Below are 20873 nucleotides of genomic sequence, written 5' to 3'. Positions count from 1 at the left end.
TTAAAAGTAGTTGTGGCTTAGGTTTTTAAGAGTCAACAATTCCTCCATTATAACTATGAACATAACTTGGAAATATGTACATAAATTTGTGGTATTAACCCATGCCAAAAAAACATTTAACTACTGTACGACAAGTTACTGCCCACTATGAAAATAAATCAGCTATATTACAACTGTAATTTATCAAGTCTTTTATAATGATTAACAGATCCTTATTATATTTATACAAAGAATTATAAAAAATAACGGATGAAAAAAGGCCAAAAGGATCCCCAGCATGGTCTGAATCTCAGGTTACATAGACTTTAATGAGAAGGCACATTACATAAGGCTTCTATCCCTCCCTATCTAAACAAGGACATAACGCAGAGCATACTCCGCTCAACACACAGTTCTGGCAAAGAAGAGAACGGGACAGAGGTAAGTCATTTGTTTCTTTTAAATAGACATATTTCAACCAGCACGTGATGGTGCTCACTGCAAACCTGAATGATATAGGAAAAGCTCTACATAAACAAACATTCAGGGATTTAGTTTCAGGCAACGCAGCTGTAGCTACAGCCACATGTGCCGAGCTCCTTGAAATGAGAGCCGGCAGGACCACGGGACACGGAGGAAGCTTTCAGGAGAACATTGTGCTTTGCTCTGTTGCGCGAGTAGTAATGGATGGTTGCAAGATGTGCCGCAAAACATTGAATACAATATAAAGAAACTACATACATGGAGTTTTAGACTACATAACAGACACAGCTTGAAGTCAACATATTGAAGGATGGAAAGCGTTTTGTTTTTTTCACACATAATTTTGAAGCAACTAAGGGGACATTGATCTAGGCATACATGGAGTCATCCATCTGTTAAGGCATAGTTCACTTTTGGTTGAAAAACCAGGTTCTACAAAAGAAAACAAAAAGGCTGCAAATTTCTGGTGGAACTGACATGGTTAACAGAAAACCTTGCAACAAACTTTTAATGTGCCAATCAACAGCCAAGACACTCTCCCATGGACCAAAACTCCATACCAAGGAGGAGCTCAAAGGTTCTTTGGCTCATAGCACCTTAGACAAGATGAACATTCAAGTTTACAATCCAGTGATGAACTAAATAAAAGGATTTAAAAAAAAAAAAAAAAAAGCATTGAAAATGGGTTTTAACTTGTCGTCTGCATGTGCTCAAGACTTGAAGAACGCCAGCTGGCTGAGCTACCAAAGCCTGTGACAGCTTTAGCATTCCCCCCTTCCCAACACCAACAATCCAGCGGCAATGAAGTGCTTTGTATTTTCTCTCAGGACTGCATGAGAGTGACAACTGGAACACACTGCATTTTACGGCAGTCCCTGAGTTACACAAGGGAAAGATGCAGCAGACTGCTGAAGAATTCTGATATAAACCGGTCTCTAACTCCACATTGTGCAGAGGTAAAGCAGATCTCAGCTGGCCCCGAAAAGGTTGGTTTTGCACAAGTTTTCTGTTTTTCTAACACTTGATTTTTAAAAAGGGAGAAAAGAGTATCTTGGAGAAAGAAAAAAACTTGGATATTTAATTCAGACACATCTGGAAACTGTTAACCCGTTCGCAGACAGCAAGAACATACACTAGCAGCAGAGGGCTTATTTAAAGAATCTGAAGGAAAAATTATAGGAAATGGCCACTGAATCAGCTGGATAGAAGGCACCTACATGTACTTCACTAAATCAGTCTGGGTTTAGAAAGAATAGGTGAATTGTTTAGCAATGTTTAGCAATGATTTATTGTAGAAGCTAAGAGATTGCCTATACATGTGCTACGAGCATATTACATTATAAAATAGGAGGCAATAGGTCTTTGTGCAATCTCTACACGACTGGACACTTATAGAACTATTAATCTGCTCCTTTGTCAGTAAATGTGTGTTCTATCTATTGTCCTAAAGTCAGCTAGTCTTAGGCAGCTTGTGGCTCTCCAGCTGCTGTGATACTACAAATCCCTGTATAACATGTCTGCAGTGACTTGTAGTTCAACAGTTGGAGAGCCACAGGATCTGTTATAAATGGCCATTCTGTCAACTTCTTTCAAAATATAGTTATAGTATTTTTACATCTGGACATTTAACCACTAGCCATCCATTAACAAGCCAAACTATTATTTGGTGAATACTTCTTGGCTCACATGGCAGGAGGTAGAAACGTGCGCTTAGTTTGTATCACATATGTTGTGAAAACTCCTGGACCCATTATTTCCATTTCTATTCTGGTCTTGGGACTAGAACCACAATGAACAGCAAACTTGCATGTGATCACTGTGTGACTTTACACAAAATCTGAAATACGGGGAAATGAACAAAGATGGCAGAACTATCTTATTAATACAGGGGCCATTTGCAAATATTTGCTAATAGTAGGTCTAGTTACCAAAAATGTGCACAAATAATGTCACAGTCCTGTCTACGTGAAATGGTATGATCTGTTTATTCATCGACTCTGGCGTGCATATTAAGGTTTGCATTCCCCATAGGTTTACACAACACTGTGCTTCTGTTGCTGCTACGGATAGCCATAAAGAGAAGCCTCTATTTTGTCACCTGTCAGATACTCTGTGCATGAATTCTTTATGCCCATCACAGGCAGCCTGATACTTTTCAGAAATTCCCTTAACACAACATGTGAAAAGTGGGCCTGTCATCACTCATAGAAAATCAGACGGGTTTCTTTAAAATATGAAAAAAATTGTGTTTCTTTCCATGCTCTGGTGGCAAGTGGTTTGTATAATGTTTAGGTAGCACGTTATTTAAAATTGTACTAGAAAACATGTGCTTCCAAGTGTTTGATGTTAGATTACAAACAATAATATGCTATATTTTAATATAGGGTTGATGGTTTAGACACATTTTTTAACAGATCGGTCCCCAACGTTTGTCCCCGAGACCAATTATTGTTTCACAGGACACCATTAACCTTGTATGACAACTAAAACGCTTGCACGTTAGAACAGTAGCGCCCAACCTATTTTTAGCTTGGATCCAAAAGTCAATGTGTTCTGGGACTCCTAGAGTTGGCTCCCAATAGAAGGTTTATCACATCTGACAACCAGGGAAGCCCAAACACCATCTGAGATCCCGACCTACAAGCTGCTGTGTTAGAGCACCATGCGTAAATATGCAATATGGTCTATATAGCACCTATGATATAATTAAGTGTCCCATATTTTACAAACAAAAAACAAGAGCATGTTATTGATCTAGGTATATTATGAATTCAAATGTAGCAAAAGACTAATAAAAGCAAAATAGCCGGTTGGTTGCTCAGTCACACTAGGATTTTGACATATGCATATTGTACATTTAAATACCTTGAATTTATAGTGTATAAAAAATACTTTACAAACTATTTAACACATATGGTTGAGGTCTAATGTTTTTTTCCACAAGCACTAGCACACAGACTAATGCTTTAATGGATATCAACAATACTATGAACCATCCCCATAATGTCTATATACACAGAAATTGGACATACTATATGCATGTATGCCTTATATAATCTAAAAATAGGAAAAACTAAATCTTAGTGAGTGGATTATTTATATGAAGTGACACAGGTATGGAAGATTACAAATGACTTCTCCTACCGAATACACACATGCTGCTATGCTGTTGTACAGTAACTACATAAAGGTACTGGCTTATGCTATATGGGAGCGATTAAGTAGCTCATTCAGAGTAATATTTAACAACATAAAGGGATTGTCAGACGTTTAATGCTTACCCAGCACTTTCTATATCCAGGAATGGACCTGGGTATAGATGTTATGATAACAGGGGGTAGTGAGGTCCTATGCGTGACAGCCAGGGGACATAACAATGGAAACAGATGCCGAGTTGGGTTCAGATCAAAGAGACTGAACTATAATCCAACTCTCCTATAATGTTCATGTGAAAAGAGAGATGCAAATAAATCAGTTTTATTGTGTGCTTGTGGTGCAAAAAGAGGCAGGAAATTACTCACATGTCAAAAAATGCCCATATATTACAGATTTTCACATATTCCGAAAGGAAAATGGAAGAAAGGCGGATTGTTTCTGGAGCAGATGTGAAACAAAAAGCTGAAATAATTATAGGTATCCTGTCAGTTAAACAAGGAACTTTAAATCTTTACGGTGGAAAATGCCTCTCCTGGCATGTTGAATGAACAGGTTTTGCTACCTTACAGAGGACTGAGAAGGCATAGTTTGGTTGTTCAGCTGTAACTAAAAGCTTTTGTAGCTTGTAAAATCCCCAATAACTAATGGGACTTCTTGGTCCTATAAAAACAGAGGTCATGCAATAATACGGCTTTTATATTAAGAACACGTTTGGTTTTGAAACACTTTCTGCTGCCCTTGCTAACAATGCCTGCTTGAGAACAGGTGACTATCACTGGCCACATTTCTTTGGTCGCTACGTTTGGACAACATAGGTTGTCTTAAGATTCAGAAATGCTCGTAAACTAGAGAACCAACCATCATCATCATTTATTTATGCAGCGCCACTAATTCCGCAGCGCTGTACAGAGGACTCACTCACATCAGTCCCTGCCCCATTGGAGCTCACAGTCTAAATTCCCTAACACACACACACACAGACAGACTAGGGTCAATTTGTTAGCAGCCAATTAACCTACCAGTATGTTTTTGGAGTGTGGGAGGAAACCGGAGCACCCAGAGGAGACCCACACAAACACAGGGAGAACATACAAACGCCATACAGATAAGGCCATGGTCGGGATTTGAACTCATGACCCCAGTGCTGTAAGGCAGAAGTGCTAACCACTTAGCCACCGTGCTGCCCAAACATGGCTGCTTTCATCATGAGTGAGTGATTCATTTGCTTATTCACATATAGTTACACAGCAAAAGGGATCTATTTGGCAATAAGATACAAAAGAGCATCGGGAATATATAAGACATGTGAGCAGAACACAGGTTGAGAACAGACATACCCGCTCTTAATTTCAGACACTGATCATGGGAATAAAAGGGGGAAAAAAAAACCTCTAAAAACTAAACTAGCATTATAACTAATCCAGAAAATGCAGCTTAGTTAGAGTGAAAATAAACAGCAAAATAAAATCTAAATGTATTAAAGCAATATCCTATCCAAGTCTGATGTACCTGCAAAGCACATGCCTGTTTATATAATAAACTTGGAATTAATGACTTAATACTCAAGAGAATTCATCTGGGAGAATGTTTTGGCCCATATAAAGTTGAAGAACACTCACCCATGTCCTCAGTTAGAACTCTGGCCAAACAATACAAGCAACGTGTGCTACAGGATTCAGACGTATTCATAAGACTGATTTGTGGTCCAGTCTCGCAGATGTTTACAGCCGTAAAAAATGAGGACCCTTTGTTTACTGCCAAGAGGATATTCACAAAAATCCTTACGGCTGAGAATCCAATGATGAATTCTTAGCTCTGTGTTTTTGAAAACATTATGTAGCTTTGTGGGTAAACAAAGGGTCAGACACTTTCAAACAGCTTTCCATTCATAAACCCAGGTAAGAACATTTCCTGTTTAAGTGAGTTTTACTAAACACCTACTGTACTTTTGCATTAGACTACCCACATGTAATAAAGAAACTAACCCCCATTCACTTCTCTATCTGGTACATAATACACAAAAAAGCGTTCCCTACTAAAATCAATAAGAGCTAAAACTTCTACATAGTGTTCTGGAAAGGAATCACCACCGAACCAGCATAGCATTCAGCCAATGATAGGACAGATCAACCGGAGACAAAAGGTGGTGTGTTGAATTCAAGGCAAGTGTAATACGTTGCATGAACCTTAAATACATAACTGCTTAGGCAATGAAATCCTGAAATTCTCCTGTGTTTTTATAAGTAATAAAACTTAATAACAGCTCATAAATGTAACTTGGAAGAATTCTGCAGAAAAGCCCAGCATTACACAACAACAAGAAGTAGGTTACTGCAGCCAAAATATCTAACGTTACCTTCTGTGTTTCAGTTGCCTGGATACCAGCTTCCCCCCTAGGTAAGATGGACATCACCTTCTGGACCTTAGGGGTATTGCTAATATTCTTGGTACCTGCGGGGCACTGTGCAAAAAGTGAATCAGAGGGCAGGAAAGAAACTTCCAAAAGACTCACCCGTTCCACGGATACCGCAGATGCTGGTGATGGCAAAAGGTGTGGCTATACGTTCATGGTGCCCCAGCAGAAAATCACTGGGCCAATATGTGTCAGCTCCAAAGGACCTGGGTCAAATAAAGACCAGGTGACCAGGATGGACTTGGAGAACCTTAAAGACGCTTTAGCTAAGCAGAGGAGAGAGATGGAGATCTTACAAGTGGTGGTAGATGTTGATGGGAATATTGTTAGTGAGGTGAAGTTACTGAGGAAAGAGAGCCGCAACATGAACTCCCGCGTGACACAGCTTTACATGCAGCTCCTACATGAGATAATCCGCAAGAGAGATAATTCCCTTGAAGTCTCTCAACTGGAGAACAAGATCCTTAATGTAACGGCAGAGATGCTTAGAGCAGCCACGCGCTACAAGGATCTAGAAGCAAAATATGCCTCGCTCATAGATCTGGTCAATAACCAGTCAGCCATTATTTCATTGCTAGAAGAACAGTGCATGAGAGTTTTCTCCAGGAGAACCAGCCACGGATCACCACCTTTAGTGCAGGTGGTCCCTCAGCATGACCCGAACAGTCAGCAGTACACACCTGGATTACCAGGTGGTAACGAGATCCAGAGGGATACAGGATACCCAAGGACCAGGGATAGTCGACAGCCACCACAAGTTCCAGCACCAACAATCAGCCCGTTTCGCGTCCCTCCCGTGACAGTGATCAATGAAGGTAAGGTGTATTTTCATCGTAAAAGCATAGTGCTCTTTTATTGGCACTGTAGTCTAAACATTCCACAGACATCCACCTACACGCACACTAATTTCCAAAGTAGTCTTGTGGTATGGGGAACATTGTGGTTGGTTATAACATGTACCAGCGCAAGACATTTCACCACAAGAGCTGCTCCAAAAATACATACTGTATATATTCACCACGAATGCCTCAATCCACTCACAAATGGTAATGCTTAATTGAATTTATTATGCTGGGTACCACAATTTACTGGAAGAACTCCAGATACTTGAAATACCACTGTGTACTGCACTGTTTGTTTCCATGGTTAAATATGTTGCTAAGGAAAAGCCATTATTTAAAACTGTCTGTCAAATGGCAGTAACAGTGTGGTTCTGAGTATTCAACAAGCAATTTCAGATGCAAGTGTCATTTCAAATGATCACAAGTTACTTTACTAAGCTGTCGTATTCAAAGTAATTATTTTAACTAAAGTAACAGCAAATTCACTCATTAACATAAATCGATTATATCATAGCAAGGATTTGTACCAGAAATACTTGCTTTACCACCTCCATCCACTGTTGGTTCTTGTGCAAATTATATAATATCTGCTGAATTTTTAACAGTTCAGGATGAAAGGTGGACTTAAGCTATGTCTTCGATATCTTTAATGATCTTACCGACTGAATGTCCCGATCAGAATGCCCATTCATGCGTACGACACTTACATGATTTACCTTCAAATCTGTGCTCTTCATCTGTCATAACCATCTGTTGAAAATATTGTGAATCTAAACTCCATGGAGATTTGCCTACACCGCTGTTTGTGAGTGCTTACACACTTCAGAAATTGCCCATCGTTCATAGAGATTTTTAGTCCGCTTATAAAATCAAACTATACAATGTGCTTTGGAATGATAAAACATGATCTTTGTTGTACACACTAATGCAATATTGGACCCAACGGTCTTTTATGGTGCAATCAGTGCGATAAGGTGAAAAAGACATATAATGTTTGTTTATTAGTTTGTACATGTCCATCAACTTATTACATACCACATATAGTGATTTACCTTCTTTCTGTGCTTTGAGCATGTCCTTTAAATCAGCCAGGAAGAGCTCTTATTGCATACAGATCACTGTGCATTAGATAGAATTCTATTCACAGAAACATTTGTGCCATAACCAAGGGCAACAAATAATTGTTTGGCTGACGATATGAAATTCACAAAAGGACAGACAGCAGGAAGAAAGAGCAAAGTTTGAGGAATCTAGTAAAAGTAGCAGATGGGGATTTACAAACCCAATTATGAAAAATGTCTAATTATACAGGTTTACATTCTGTAGTATGATTTGTTTTATCTCTTTACATCACAAACTGACATCTTTACAAAAACTGCTGTGCTCTAACTGTTTGTGACAGAAACTGAAGGAATTAGCTCATTTCTTTTCATGTGCAGATAGGTAGTAGGAATGAATGAACGGTGATGGGCAACCTGGGGCACTCCAGCTGTTGATGAAACACATGACGAACAGCTGCTGTGGTGTCAAGGAATGTCCACTTTATAAACACACACATCCACTACAATGTATTCAGTAAACACCTTTTTACCAGCACTTTGCAAAAAAACCCCACAAAATAACCTAGAAAACAGCGTATAAAAAGGGAGCAATGAATCATATTTTACACCACTGTCAGGCGACCATGGAAAAATATGCAACTTTGACATTGTTTGAATCAGGAGCTGGGGTCACATTTCAAGCTATATCAACTCCAACATAAATAAACTTAGAAAGATGAACCTTACTTAGTACAACAGGAAATGGCTTCTTTACGGTTTCTCTACTGTGCAAAGCATTTACAAAATATCCTTTCCTGATGTAGAACTAATCTTTATGGAAAGTGTTTTCTAACACACAAGTCATGATGTGCATGCATCTGTAAGGAAAGGTCATGGTCCCTTGTCCTCTAGGTGACAGATCCCTTCAGTGCTACATTAATGTTGCACAGGGTAACTTTGCAAGTAGTTTTAGCCATCTAATATAGGTGAATTCACTAACATTCTTTAAAGTTTTTGGTTTTGTTAATTTGGAAGTCACACAGTCTGTATTGTATGATTGTTTCTTCAGTAGTCTTTAAAAATTGTGTTCTAATATAAATACTCACTAAAGCTGCAATCCCCTGTTTATTTTTAAACAAAATTACTTTGTTTTACTGTAAGACGATACATTTGTGACTTTTTTCCTACTCCTCATGCTTCTATTTATTTGTAACACCCCCCTGGTGTTGATGTTCACACCTCCTAGTGACTGAATGTGTAACCTGGCACTAGGACCCAGAGGAGACATAGCAGACATGTTGCTCAACAAAAGACTGGTATAAGAGATTCAGAACCTGTGTAGAGAGTCAGCCAGGGACCTAGGACAGAGGAAAGAAGGTCTTGGGACCCATTCCCCATCTCCCCGCAGATCACTGGAGAGTATTATTCCCCATCTCCCCGCAGATCACTGGAGAGTATTATTCCCCATCTCCCCGCAGATCACTGGAGAGTATTATTCCCCATCTCCCCGCAGATCACTGGAGAGAGATATTCCCCATCTCCCCGCAGATCACTGGAGAGAGATATTCCCCATCTCCCCGCAGATCACTGGAGAGAAATCTTGTGGTACCATATAAATATGGAATATTATTATTAATTATTATTAATAGAGGAGTTAGGCATGGTACACACTACAGTGTTTTCAGCTGACTATCGTGCCAATTAAACGATAAACGACCGTTCGGCCCGATATTGCATTAGTGCATACACTGCAACAATGACTGATTATCGTTCCCAAGCACATCATATCGTTTCATTTTTAAACCAGACTAAAAATGTCCTTCAACAATGAATAAATGTCTCTAATCCTGCAGTGTGTACGCACTCATGACCGGCAGCGTCCATAGATCTCTATAGAGTGTGCAGAGTCACAATCTTTTCAGCCGATAGTTGTGACAGATGAAGAGCACAGATCTGAAGGTAAATCTTGTAAAATGCGCTTGCTTTCTTAAATCGTTGGTAAAATCGTTAAGGATATCACATCGGAAGAAATGTTGTATAGTGTGTACCCAGCCTTATAGGAGGACATGCTAGAAATAATGTCCATTAGGTTCATATGTTATGTGTTCTCCACAGCATCTATTTCCTATTTCTATTTACTTGCCACCCGGCTCTTGGAGCCCAGCAGAGTCCTATTATAAAACAGGCACTATGAGTACTACAGCCAGCAGTGTGCGCCAAGACCACTGACCACCAGTCTGACCAGTCCTGGCAGGTGTGGGCAATAACTTCAAACATTTTTCATTATTATTACAAAGCACTCCAACCACCTTCTCCAGGCTGCTTCTTAATGCCACACGGCTGGCAAAAGTTTCTGGGTAGAAGACTGATTTTTAAACTGAGGCTGTGGAATTGCAGCTTTAAGAAGTAAATCTTGAATTTTGTTATTTTCATGCTACATATATACTGCAACTAATATTTGTTCTTTGGTCACGCATATGTAGCAGGAGACTGTGGTAGGAAAGTATTCCCAGATTAATACAGCATAAACTTTGCAAAAAATATAAAAATATTCATAGCATGCAATAAGTTTAGTTTGAGTTGAGGGAACACAACCACTTGTCACTCATCACCTTTTGTGAAAACGCTCACGTTTCTGCAGCCAAACGCTCCCGCCAAACTAGATCAATGTAAACTCCATGCAGAATCATCCTACGAAATATGGATAGCAGTATTCTGAAACCACGTCAACAATATACTTGAACAAGTATATAGAATTCTACCATACATTAAATCAGTCTTACTGGCAAAATAACTCTGTGTTTAGGGAACAAGTACACAGACTGGTCAGAATATTTACTTCTATTTCCAAGACACTATTGCAGAAACAACAATGCAGCAATGTCACATTACTTTAGAACCACAGAGAACAGTAAGGAAAAAGCGTACGTGTCTGAAAAGTTCCACGTCAGATCCTCTCCAGCTAAGTCACATTCTGGGGGATTAAGTGGCCTCCATGTCAGGAGCAGAGCATGGCTTTGTTATGAAAAAAATTGGACGCGGAAGCTTCCTAAAAGGAAGCCGTAGTTTAGCATGATGCAATTTCAAGCTGCAGCAGTTTAACAATATGTCACGCAAATTACAGCCAGATGTGAACGTACATCTTCTTTATCAGACATGGGAACAGAGTGGAACACAAAAGAAAAAAAGTATTACATGCATCACAATCTGATTGAAGTGAACCAGATTGTACAAAGGAGGGAACAGGATTGAAGGATGACTAAATTTAGCATCATCTCCCCCTTCCCCACCCGCCCCCCACCCTCTCGATGCCCAGCAATCAGGAAATAACCACATAATTGTTACAACTGAACAACGTACATCCATAGAAATAGCCGCTGCTCCTGCTGGCTTGAGACCAGGCATTTGGCAAAGTGACTAGAAATACTTGATTCGCAATGACTTGCTGTGGCTCCTACGCGCAGAGAGTTGGACTGCAGTCTCACAGGCTGCGGTATGAGCCACCCCACTAATCGCATTATACCCAATTTTATTCACATATGTAGAGATTTAAAACACAAAAAGCTTTACACAATTTATTTTGCTGGCTCCACTAGCATCTCTTCCTCCACACTACCACTGTATATACAGCTGTTATGTATCAGTGGAATAAAATAAAAAAAATGAAGGCATTGTGAAGAATATCCGTGATATGCTTTGTGTCAGGGCTCTATCCTGTTACAAATAGATGCGACTAAAATCAGGAATTGCAAATGTTCCTGGACACAGGAATCCAGCACTTGTGCAATTTGATTGTGAAGAGGAGTGTATGTCTATATTTAAAGGGATGGGTGTAAAAGTGTATAGGTGCTTCCATCTCTAAGGTCATATTACGCCCCATAAAATATTTGTGATGAGGCTGTTTGCATGTAGCAATAAATTCTGCGCATGTAAGAAAACTAGAAATGGGATATATGTAGGGTATATTATTTAGCCCGCTGCTGTCTTGTGTAACCTTTTCATGTGTGGCATAGACAACCATTACTACACTGTGTGTGGCCATAGCAAGGAAAAAGGCATTTCGCATTAATTGTAGACATGAAAAGCTTATTTGAAAAGATCTGAGGTCAATTAAAGTTCTGTCTAAATATGATAATTCCACCATCTGAAAGTCATCTTTTGGACCCAATGTCAAGAATGCCCTACATTCACTTAATAAGGTTGTCTGGTTTCCAACCCTCTTAAGCTCTGCAATGTCCGCTCATAGGCAAGTGTTCAAAGCTGTACCCCATATTTGGAAAGTGACCGATACCATGCATCTATCCCCTTTTGTACATCCCATTATAAATTTTATGCCCGACATTGAGTACTGTTACTTAGTTTATTATCTAATCGCACTCCTAACTCAATCTCAGATCACCCGTCCCTCCCCCTCAACTGTACCTCACTGAAAGTGTTAGTGGCATAACTATGGCCTAACTGCATAACCTAACATTTATCATTTTTCTACCAATATTTCTAATTTGTCTGAATTAGGACAGTAAACTTTGTAAACCAGCTCATTAGTTTTGATCCATGTATTAACCCACTTATAACTGTAACCTAGTCTGAAAATGCTCCATTCATAATAACCCTCTGTTTCTATAAATAAACCAGTCATCTATCCTTGGTATATACATCTTCCCATAGTCATAGCATTCTCATATTATGTGCAAATCCAAGTATACCACCTGTCCACTGCGTTATCTAGAACCAGTTTAGTCATAAAAACTACCTTTAAGATGTGTGCGTTACCAACACTTTCCTGGCTCAGATTGTTATCCTTTTATAAATATTGATACATCTGCCTTATGCCAGTCATATGGTTCTGATCGGATACGAGGGAGTCCATATACAAGAGATAGTGGTCTATTAATAAATCCTACTCCTTTCCTTTAGAACACAAGGGTGTATGCCAGTGATGGGCAATTGACACCCCTAGGGTCACATGCGGCACCCCAGCTTCTTCCTGTTTGATTGTCAGAAAGGTTTGTTATAGTGTGCAACGTTTGTTTAAAATATGTTAGAGATAGACGTCTCTGATTAAATGCATTGTTTTAACTTATTATGGAGATTCAGGATAATGGGCAGCACTTTGTAATGATGGAAGGGTAGAGGGCCAGCCGTGTGGTCCATGAAGTGTATCAGGTATGCCATTGGATTTATCCATCTTTATCACATATTGTCACTAGTGCCTGAGATAAACAAGTACAATCTATCAGTGCGCAATACTTTCTCCTTTGTGACCAATGTTGAAAGGTCAGATTTCTCTTGATCGTCTTCGTATTGGGCCACTATTTCTTTGCCATCTATAGGTAAATAGCTTTAAAACTTTAAACATCTTCCTTTCATTAATGTCTTAGACAGGTTTATTTTGTATTTCTATAGCTTGTGTTGCCATAGCATATATACCTGCAACAGAACTTGGTTTATTTGAGAGGACACTATACCAGTCATTTTTTCTAGCCCTTCTACATCTTATAAACAGGTTAAATGTTATATAACCAATGTCATTTTGTCAATCCATATAACTACATGAAGAAAATAATGTATCTCTGCTTGGGAACACTTGTTTTATTGCAAGTGAAATAGAGAAGGTAGCACATATACAAGTGAAGACACAGGGTATGATAGCTGGAGAAACAGTATCTTCAACACCATCAATCAGATGCTACTTATAGCGAACGTAGAATGAAAGTTAGTTGGGGAAACTATGCACTAAATATAGAAAGCACAGGGATTTACAACATTTAAATGATGATTTCCCTGTGACCATTTATGGTTGTGCATAACCCCAGGGGAATTAAATTCCTTGTGCTATAAAGCAGATCATTTGTTTGTAAAACCAACAAGATGTAGAATAAAAGACGGAAATTCAGATCTTATATTTAGGCCTATATAATATAGAACGGTACAGTGTACATTTCTGTCCCCTCCCCTCCTCCTACCACGCCCTCACACCGCCCCCCCCACCTACCTCGCCCTCACACACACCCCTCCCCCGCCCTCACACAAACGCCCCTACCCCCCGCCTACCTCACCCACACACCCCTATCCCCCCGCCTACCTCACCCTCACACCCCTCCCCCCCCCCATCTACCTCGCCACACACACCCCTCCATCCAACCTACCTCGCACACACCCCTCCACCCCACCTACCTTGCACACACACAAGCCCCTCCCCCCCACCTAACTCGCCCTCACACACACACCTTTATTGTATTAATTTTTTGAAAATCCCATCCCACAGAATATGCGTTTATAAAATCACGTTCTGTTGTGTCACTATCATCCTGCTAATGATGGATGTGCTCCCCCATGCTCACCTTCATAAATGGACCTCAGCCAAGGAGTATTCTTAGGGTCAAACAAACAAATTGCAAATGACTGTTAAAAGCCGATATAATCAGGTGATATTTTTATGGGGGGCAGTCATGTGACATTCCACAACAAGCAGCAGGCCCAGGAAGATGCATGGGAGACATAAAAAAACAATTCTATAGTCATAGCCATTCCTATTAGATCTAGCTAGCATGCATCTATTAGTGGCAGAAGACTGGAAGAAGGTTGGGTTACACTCCTTTATGGTTTCTTCAGCGACTATGACTTGAGGAACAGAAATAGTTTCCTGTAATATCACACGCCACGTCACAGCAGTCAGTGGCCAGGAATCCTGTTTGACTATGTGCAAAACACTCAACATGGATCTAGTTACTGAGACAAATCAAAAACACAGATTGATCAGCAATAGATCAGTAGTAGCAACATTTATATCTACTTTGTTTATTACACCTTAACAATATCACAATGGCTACATATGAAGAATCTTATGTCACACCAGGTAATAACAGGTCTATGTAATAGTACGGATATCTTCCCAGCTGCAAAGGGCTACTAATTAATGCTATAAGTTATTACATACTGCACAGCTGGTGGATGAACATGTAATTACTTTAAAATTCATAAACACCTATTTTGAAAAACTATATTTAAAAACAAACAAACAAACACACCTCTTCCATCTTCCCCTTTCATAAATCAGAAACTGCACATTCAGTTCTATAAATATATTCCTTTCGCTTTTTTACATGGCACAAGTTTACATTTTAGATAGCCCTGGCCAAAATCAAAAGCATATGGAATGCAAATTTGGAACAATAAAAAAAAACGGATTAAAGAAAAAAAAGTCTACAGTCATATAGCAGAAATCATCTCATATTGGTTTATTTGCCATGTGTGTAGCTGCTACAGTGTAGACAGCCAAACTCTTATGTCATTTCTCTCCACAGAACACCGCTACATAAGATTAAAATTGTTACACTGATCTAGTGGCGGCTAATCTCCAACAGATGCTGCCAGTCACATAATATTGCATTAAGAAAACAAATATGAATTATGATCTCCTGACATTTTTTCAACCTTCAGTGAATGGTTTATACAGCATTCCTAAACATGTTCTATTTTATTTTCCATATAACAATTAATCTTTAGAAGGAAGCAAAAAAAAAAATTTAAAAAAAAATTATATAAAATATCTTCAAGATTAGCACTATTGGCCCCCAGGGAAGAATTCCTCACTTTAAAACAGGGATATGTTTTATTTGTCATTTAAAACCCACAAATAATGTAACCTTTCCACTAGCAGGCAGGACATAAAAATAGAAGAAAGAAATATAAGCTTTATTCAGAGGAATGAAGCACATGCCACGTCAATATTCAGAAAATCATCCCGGGGATCCTGAGGGGCCTCATGGAAAGTATGCTTGACAAAGATCACAATTTCTCACCAACAAACAAAAGTCTCTGTTATACCATGCACCATTAAAATGAGAACAAAGTCACTCTGTGAGCACAACAAGCACAGGAATACACAATGGATTAAACATTTTAGCTTCCGCCACATCAACTTTAAGCTATGCCCACTATACAGCAACTAAAACAGTGTGTTCATTTTGTTAGCAGGGAAAACACATTATAAGATAGAACACATTTAATCCATGCCAGTTTGGGACAAACCTGGGCTGTGGGAAGATACAGCAGCAGTTCTGGAAGGGCAGCTCCCACCCAACATGTTTTATGACCATTCCTCACCCATCATCTGCAGATACAGGCAGCGTGGTTGTCAGTGATTGCACCATGTGACAGCTGGTTCAGCCTTCCTCTCCCAATACACCTGACTAATACTGTAATATCAGCATTCTACACTATTATATTGTGCTACTACAAGGCTGGTATTTTGTTTGTTTTTATGAGGGCAGGGTTTAAGTGAAAGAACTTAAAAGTTTGTTTCTATCTATGGTAATTAGTTGCCTGATGCTGCTCCCATATAGGGCCGTAATTTACAGCAACCTCTGAAAACAGTCGGGTCACAGCTCTTGTACTTTCCTGTATTACAGAAAGCTCCTATTTGCTGGCATCACCTTTCTAGTCTCACCACTGTTCAGACTATTCAAAACGCAAAAGTTTATACCCCATCATTCTCTCTCTTTTATTTATTTCAATCTCTTAGCTGGCTCCCAATAAAAAGTATGTTTCATTTAAAAGCCAACTACTGTCATCCCAAGCTGTTGTATCAACTCCAATCTCAATGATCTCAGACATTTCACACTATTCTCTCTACCTTTAAATGCCTAACGTTCCCCTTCAGAGCTTCAAACCACCCCTTTAAGAGCGATGAAGCAGTGAAATAAGTATATGCACCATGCTTTGCATTTCTGCTCACACCTGCCATTTTAATAGGGGTGAATGATAAGTAGTGGTTACAAAGTTGGTCATCTATGCGCTAGAAAAGGTGACGTTGAATGGCGTAATGTACAATTGTCAGCATTAAAAACGCGCACCTTCTCCAGTTATTAAATACCTCTTGTAGTCAAAATTTATATATGCAAGTTTTTGAACCACCTAATTACATTGTAAGATCAGGTACCACTTTCTTTAATGCAATGGCAATGCCCCACAAAACGGTATCTATAATTTTATGTGCAAATGTTTCAGGACCTTTTCTGAGATGTTGGATATTTGGGGATAAAGTTCATAATGCTGTATGAAGGTTGTCTAGCACGCACAGGGCACAATACCCAAAACCAATGAGGGCATTCCCTTCACCCTGTATAACCTTAAATTAACTGACCAGAGCACAATAGTGATCTAGAGGACATGACATACAAAAAAAATAAATAAATACAATGTTTACTTTATTTAAATTCCTACTGCAGCTTTTAGGTGTACAGCATATTTGAGACCATTTATTGTGCTCTTGTATATAAATCAAATCTTTTAAATCAAATTTTTACTCAACAGGTCCTTTCAGAGACTGCAAGCATGCCAGAGAATCTGGATTTTCCAGTAGTGGTATTTACTTGATAAAACCAAACAACGCTAATAGTCACATGCAACTATGGTGCGAGAATAATTTGGACCCCGGTGGTTGGGCAGTCATACAGCGAAGGATAGACGGCTCAGCCAACTTTTTCAGGAACTGGGAAACGTATAAGGTGAGTACTACTTACTCCACATGTTACTATCCTATTGGCAACATTCCAAAACGTGATTACGCTTCTCTGAAACCAGCCTGCATTCTCATGATTTCAAATTATTTTGCGGAGGACCCCATTCCATTATATATTTGTAACATTAAAATATATGTCCAACTATAGAGGTTTATTTACATTTTCACCTACTTCTAAAATGCGTTAGTGAGAGAATGCTACTTTACATATGTGGGGATAAAACACGTGTCATGAGATATACAGAGTTTGTTGATGGGGCCGCTCATAAGGTGGCTGGTACCAAACTATAACATTCCTGGTTTTTATTTTATAAAACGTGTATAAAACAGCAGTTCTACAGTAATGGTGCTTTATTAACCTTTTACCAGGGTCAAGCACCACCTGATACCTTCCCCGGCGCTCAGTTCGTAAAGCAGCTCCCGAGTCCAGGGATGTAGCCTCTGTCATGTCATTGTGACTTGCTGTAAGCTGCATCGCTGGACTCCGTTAGTCCTGCTATATCAACAAGAGCTCAGGTGACGGCAGCAGGAGGAGAGGTAAGAGGTCAGTCATTGTCTACTGTAAGAGATGAGCCCATATATGAGCATTCTGTGACTTGGATACAATTATTATATGGTCAGGAAAATCTAAATGTGTGTGAATGTGCGAGTGTGTGTGTGCGAATGTGTGAGTGTGCGCGCGAGTGACGACCCTCTATATTGCTGATGGAAATGCTAGTTACAGGCTTTGACAACCAGGAGATGCATTGTGCTCACTAAACTTTCTCTCTATATAGAAAGGCTTTGGAAACATAGATTCAGAGTACTGGCTGGGTCTGGAGAACATTTATAAGCTAACAAACCAAGATAACTATAAGCTGCTGATAGAACTGGAAGACTGGAACAACAAGAAGGTCTATGCAGAATACAGCAGCTTCCGACTGGAGCCAGACACTGATCACTACAGGCTGCGGCTGGGGACGTATCAGGGGAACGCTGGAGACTCCATGGTCTGGCACAACGGCAAACAGTTCACCACATTGGACAAAGACAGAGATATGTATTCGGGTGAGGCTTAAATCTCTAGGACACCACATACATTCTTATAGTCTACTCCTTAATAACAAACTAAGCATGGCAGCAAATGGCTGGAGGGATTCATAGTTACATTTGTGGATGAATTGGTGGGATGTAGGTGGTTTATTCCTGATGTTATAAGAGGGAGCATGAACTTAGGAAACTATTTGTTTTTTGTTTACTCATTGTCTTATATTTACACACTGAAATAAAGTGATGAGTGGGGTGTACACAAAGCCCACATGGGGGGATAATAAAAATGGTGGGTGGGGAAAGTCACGGGACGAGAGTCCAGGATTGTCCAAATCTACCGATAGGGGGGCTTAAAGAAGGACTTCACAAAGGGGTTCAGTTTGAGCCAGGTTTAAAAATGTATAGTCCATTAACAGCTGAGCCAGGTGCAGGTCAAATGCGGCAGATGAGGATTGGGTACAATGACCGGTCACTAGTAGGTTTCCATAGCCTCTGAAAACCCTATTCAAAATATCACCGTTAGTCTGCATTATTGTGCAATGACATAACTGACTAGAGGGTTTGGACTAGCACATCTAACATCGCTCCTAATGGGCATTGGAGATATATTCACTAAAGCAACATATCCTTTGTTTCCAGGTAACTGTGCTCATTTCCATAAAGGAGGATGGTGGTACAATGCCTGTGCACATGCCAACCTTAACGGTGTATGGTACAGAGGAGGTGCGTACCGCAGCAAGCACCAAGATGGTATCTACTGGGCGGAGTACAGGGGTGGCTCCTATTCCCTAAAAAAGGTGCAGATGTTGATAAGACCAATTGACTGAAGCTCACAAAGACAATGACGCAAAGTAAGCAGAATATTATTGTACTGTTGCGGATATGAAGACTTACATTTTATGGTATTTTTTATGAAGTTGTGTTCGGCTTCATCAGATATACAGCCGTTAACAAGAATGTCAACTAGAGGAACGCTGGACATCCCTCCACTTAAAGGTTACTATGAAATAAGAAAATATATGTATTTGTGCTAAATATTTTATGGGACTTATGTAATAACAGATAAGACATGGCTTTAAATATGCCAACAGTAATGATCCATGAGTAAACGCAACTCTGAATGACCAATAATGCAATAAGGGAGTTTAGGTGTATAACCTATCTGTTTAACGTACACAATACAGAAAACACCAGGAAGGAGAAAAGCGTTTGAATATCGGATGGAAAATGTAATACTCAATGTACAGATAGTAATATACCACATTGCTGACAGTCTTTCTGATAAATCTGTGATTATACCAGGAATGTCCTGCGGGACTAACCAGGACATGTCTCATGAATTTGGACAGCAATGTATTAGAAATGACGAACTTAAAACAAAAAAAACAAAGAAAAACAAAAAAACGTGCATAAGTTAAAATGTATGTAATATATAATTTATCTTGCTTGCTTACATTTATGCATTGTGGTTTCATTTTTAGCATTATTTAAATGGGGATGTTGGACAACCCCTCTTTAATCATACATGCCCTCACATTTAGCAAATATGAGGTTTCCCTGGCCATTTAAGTCTATTTATATGGTGCTGTAACATGTAATATGGATCTTAGCCAGTTGTAAACTATATTTTGTTATTGAATGGAACACTGCCTTAGACAGGAACTTGGAACGGATGTTACCACACATGACATATGCTACCAGTTAATCTTTATTAAAAAAAAAAAAAAAAAAAAAAGTATTAAGAATCCCGACCATCTCTGAGGGGCTTCATCACCATAGAGTAAGGAAAGTGAAGGTGCCATAAGGGAACATTTAGATAATTAACCCAATTTAACAATGCACATTTTAATTGCTTTGATGTGAGGAAGTTACAAAAGCACCCTATGGAAAAAACTTTAGTCTCCTTGAATTAAATGCCTTATGAATGATTTGAGCACATGGTGTTGCCCGTAGCCACCAGATGTTTGCAATCACTTTCTAAACAATACTAGAAATATAACCATAGGAATAGTTGCAATGGGCAACACCACACTTCCTGCAAAGTTAACTGTGGAACAGTTTTCAGAAGTGTACCCATTTAGTCTATCATGGCATTTCAGTGCAACATTGGAATATTTCTTTCCCTACATAACATACAGCTAAACACACATTCCACAGCACAGTTGGTCTACACCAGGCCACTGAATCTAACTGTTGAAAAGACAATGAAACAGTCAGTAGCCATCCCTATGGGACTGGTAATTACAGAAGCTTAGACAAGTAGCTATAATAGTGCCCTGTAGTCACAAGCATCCAGTCATAGGGTACTGTTGCTTGCATGGACTGAGCCTTAGACACCGGATAAATTTTCTTATATACAACAAAAAGCTCACAATCGCAAAATCTGTTTTATATGCAGGCAGCAC

The 20873-nt window shown here is 39.4% G+C and overlaps 2 protein-coding genes across 11 annotated transcripts in view; one reads left to right on the top strand and one right to left on the bottom strand.

Annotated features, from left to right (window-relative positions):
- Nucleotides 1-20873, bottom strand: part of RALGPS2 (Ral GEF with PH domain and SH3 binding motif 2) — a 136029-nt gene that overhangs the window by 50483 nt on the left and 64673 nt on the right. The gene's annotated exons all lie outside the window — the stretch shown is intronic.
- On the top strand, nucleotides 325-19923 carry ANGPTL1 (angiopoietin like 1). 3 transcript variants are annotated; one of them, XM_075182238.1, is made up of 5 exons: nucleotides 325-420; nucleotides 5989-6846; nucleotides 17232-17425; nucleotides 18216-18486; nucleotides 19108-19923. In XM_075182238.1, the coding sequence occupies exons 2-5, from the start codon at nucleotides 6021-6023 to the stop codon at nucleotides 19293-19295; spliced, it is 1479 nt and encodes a 492-aa protein (XP_075038339.1). In that variant the 5' UTR covers nucleotides 325-420; nucleotides 5989-6020; the 3' UTR covers nucleotides 19296-19923. The 3 variants fall into 3 exon arrangements, with proteins under 3 accessions (XP_075038339.1, XP_075038338.1, XP_075038337.1); XM_075182237.1 differs by lacking the exon at nucleotides 325-420 and adding an exon at nucleotides 593-1448; XM_075182236.1 differs by lacking the exon at nucleotides 325-420 and adding an exon at nucleotides 4020-4095.

Source organism: Mixophyes fleayi, chromosome 8, assembly GCF_038048845.1.
Source record: "Mixophyes fleayi isolate aMixFle1 chromosome 8, aMixFle1.hap1, whole genome shotgun sequence".
Taxonomy (NCBI): domain Eukaryota; kingdom Metazoa; phylum Chordata; class Amphibia; order Anura; family Limnodynastidae; genus Mixophyes; species Mixophyes fleayi.
This window is presented reverse-complemented; position numbering and strand designations above follow the sequence as displayed.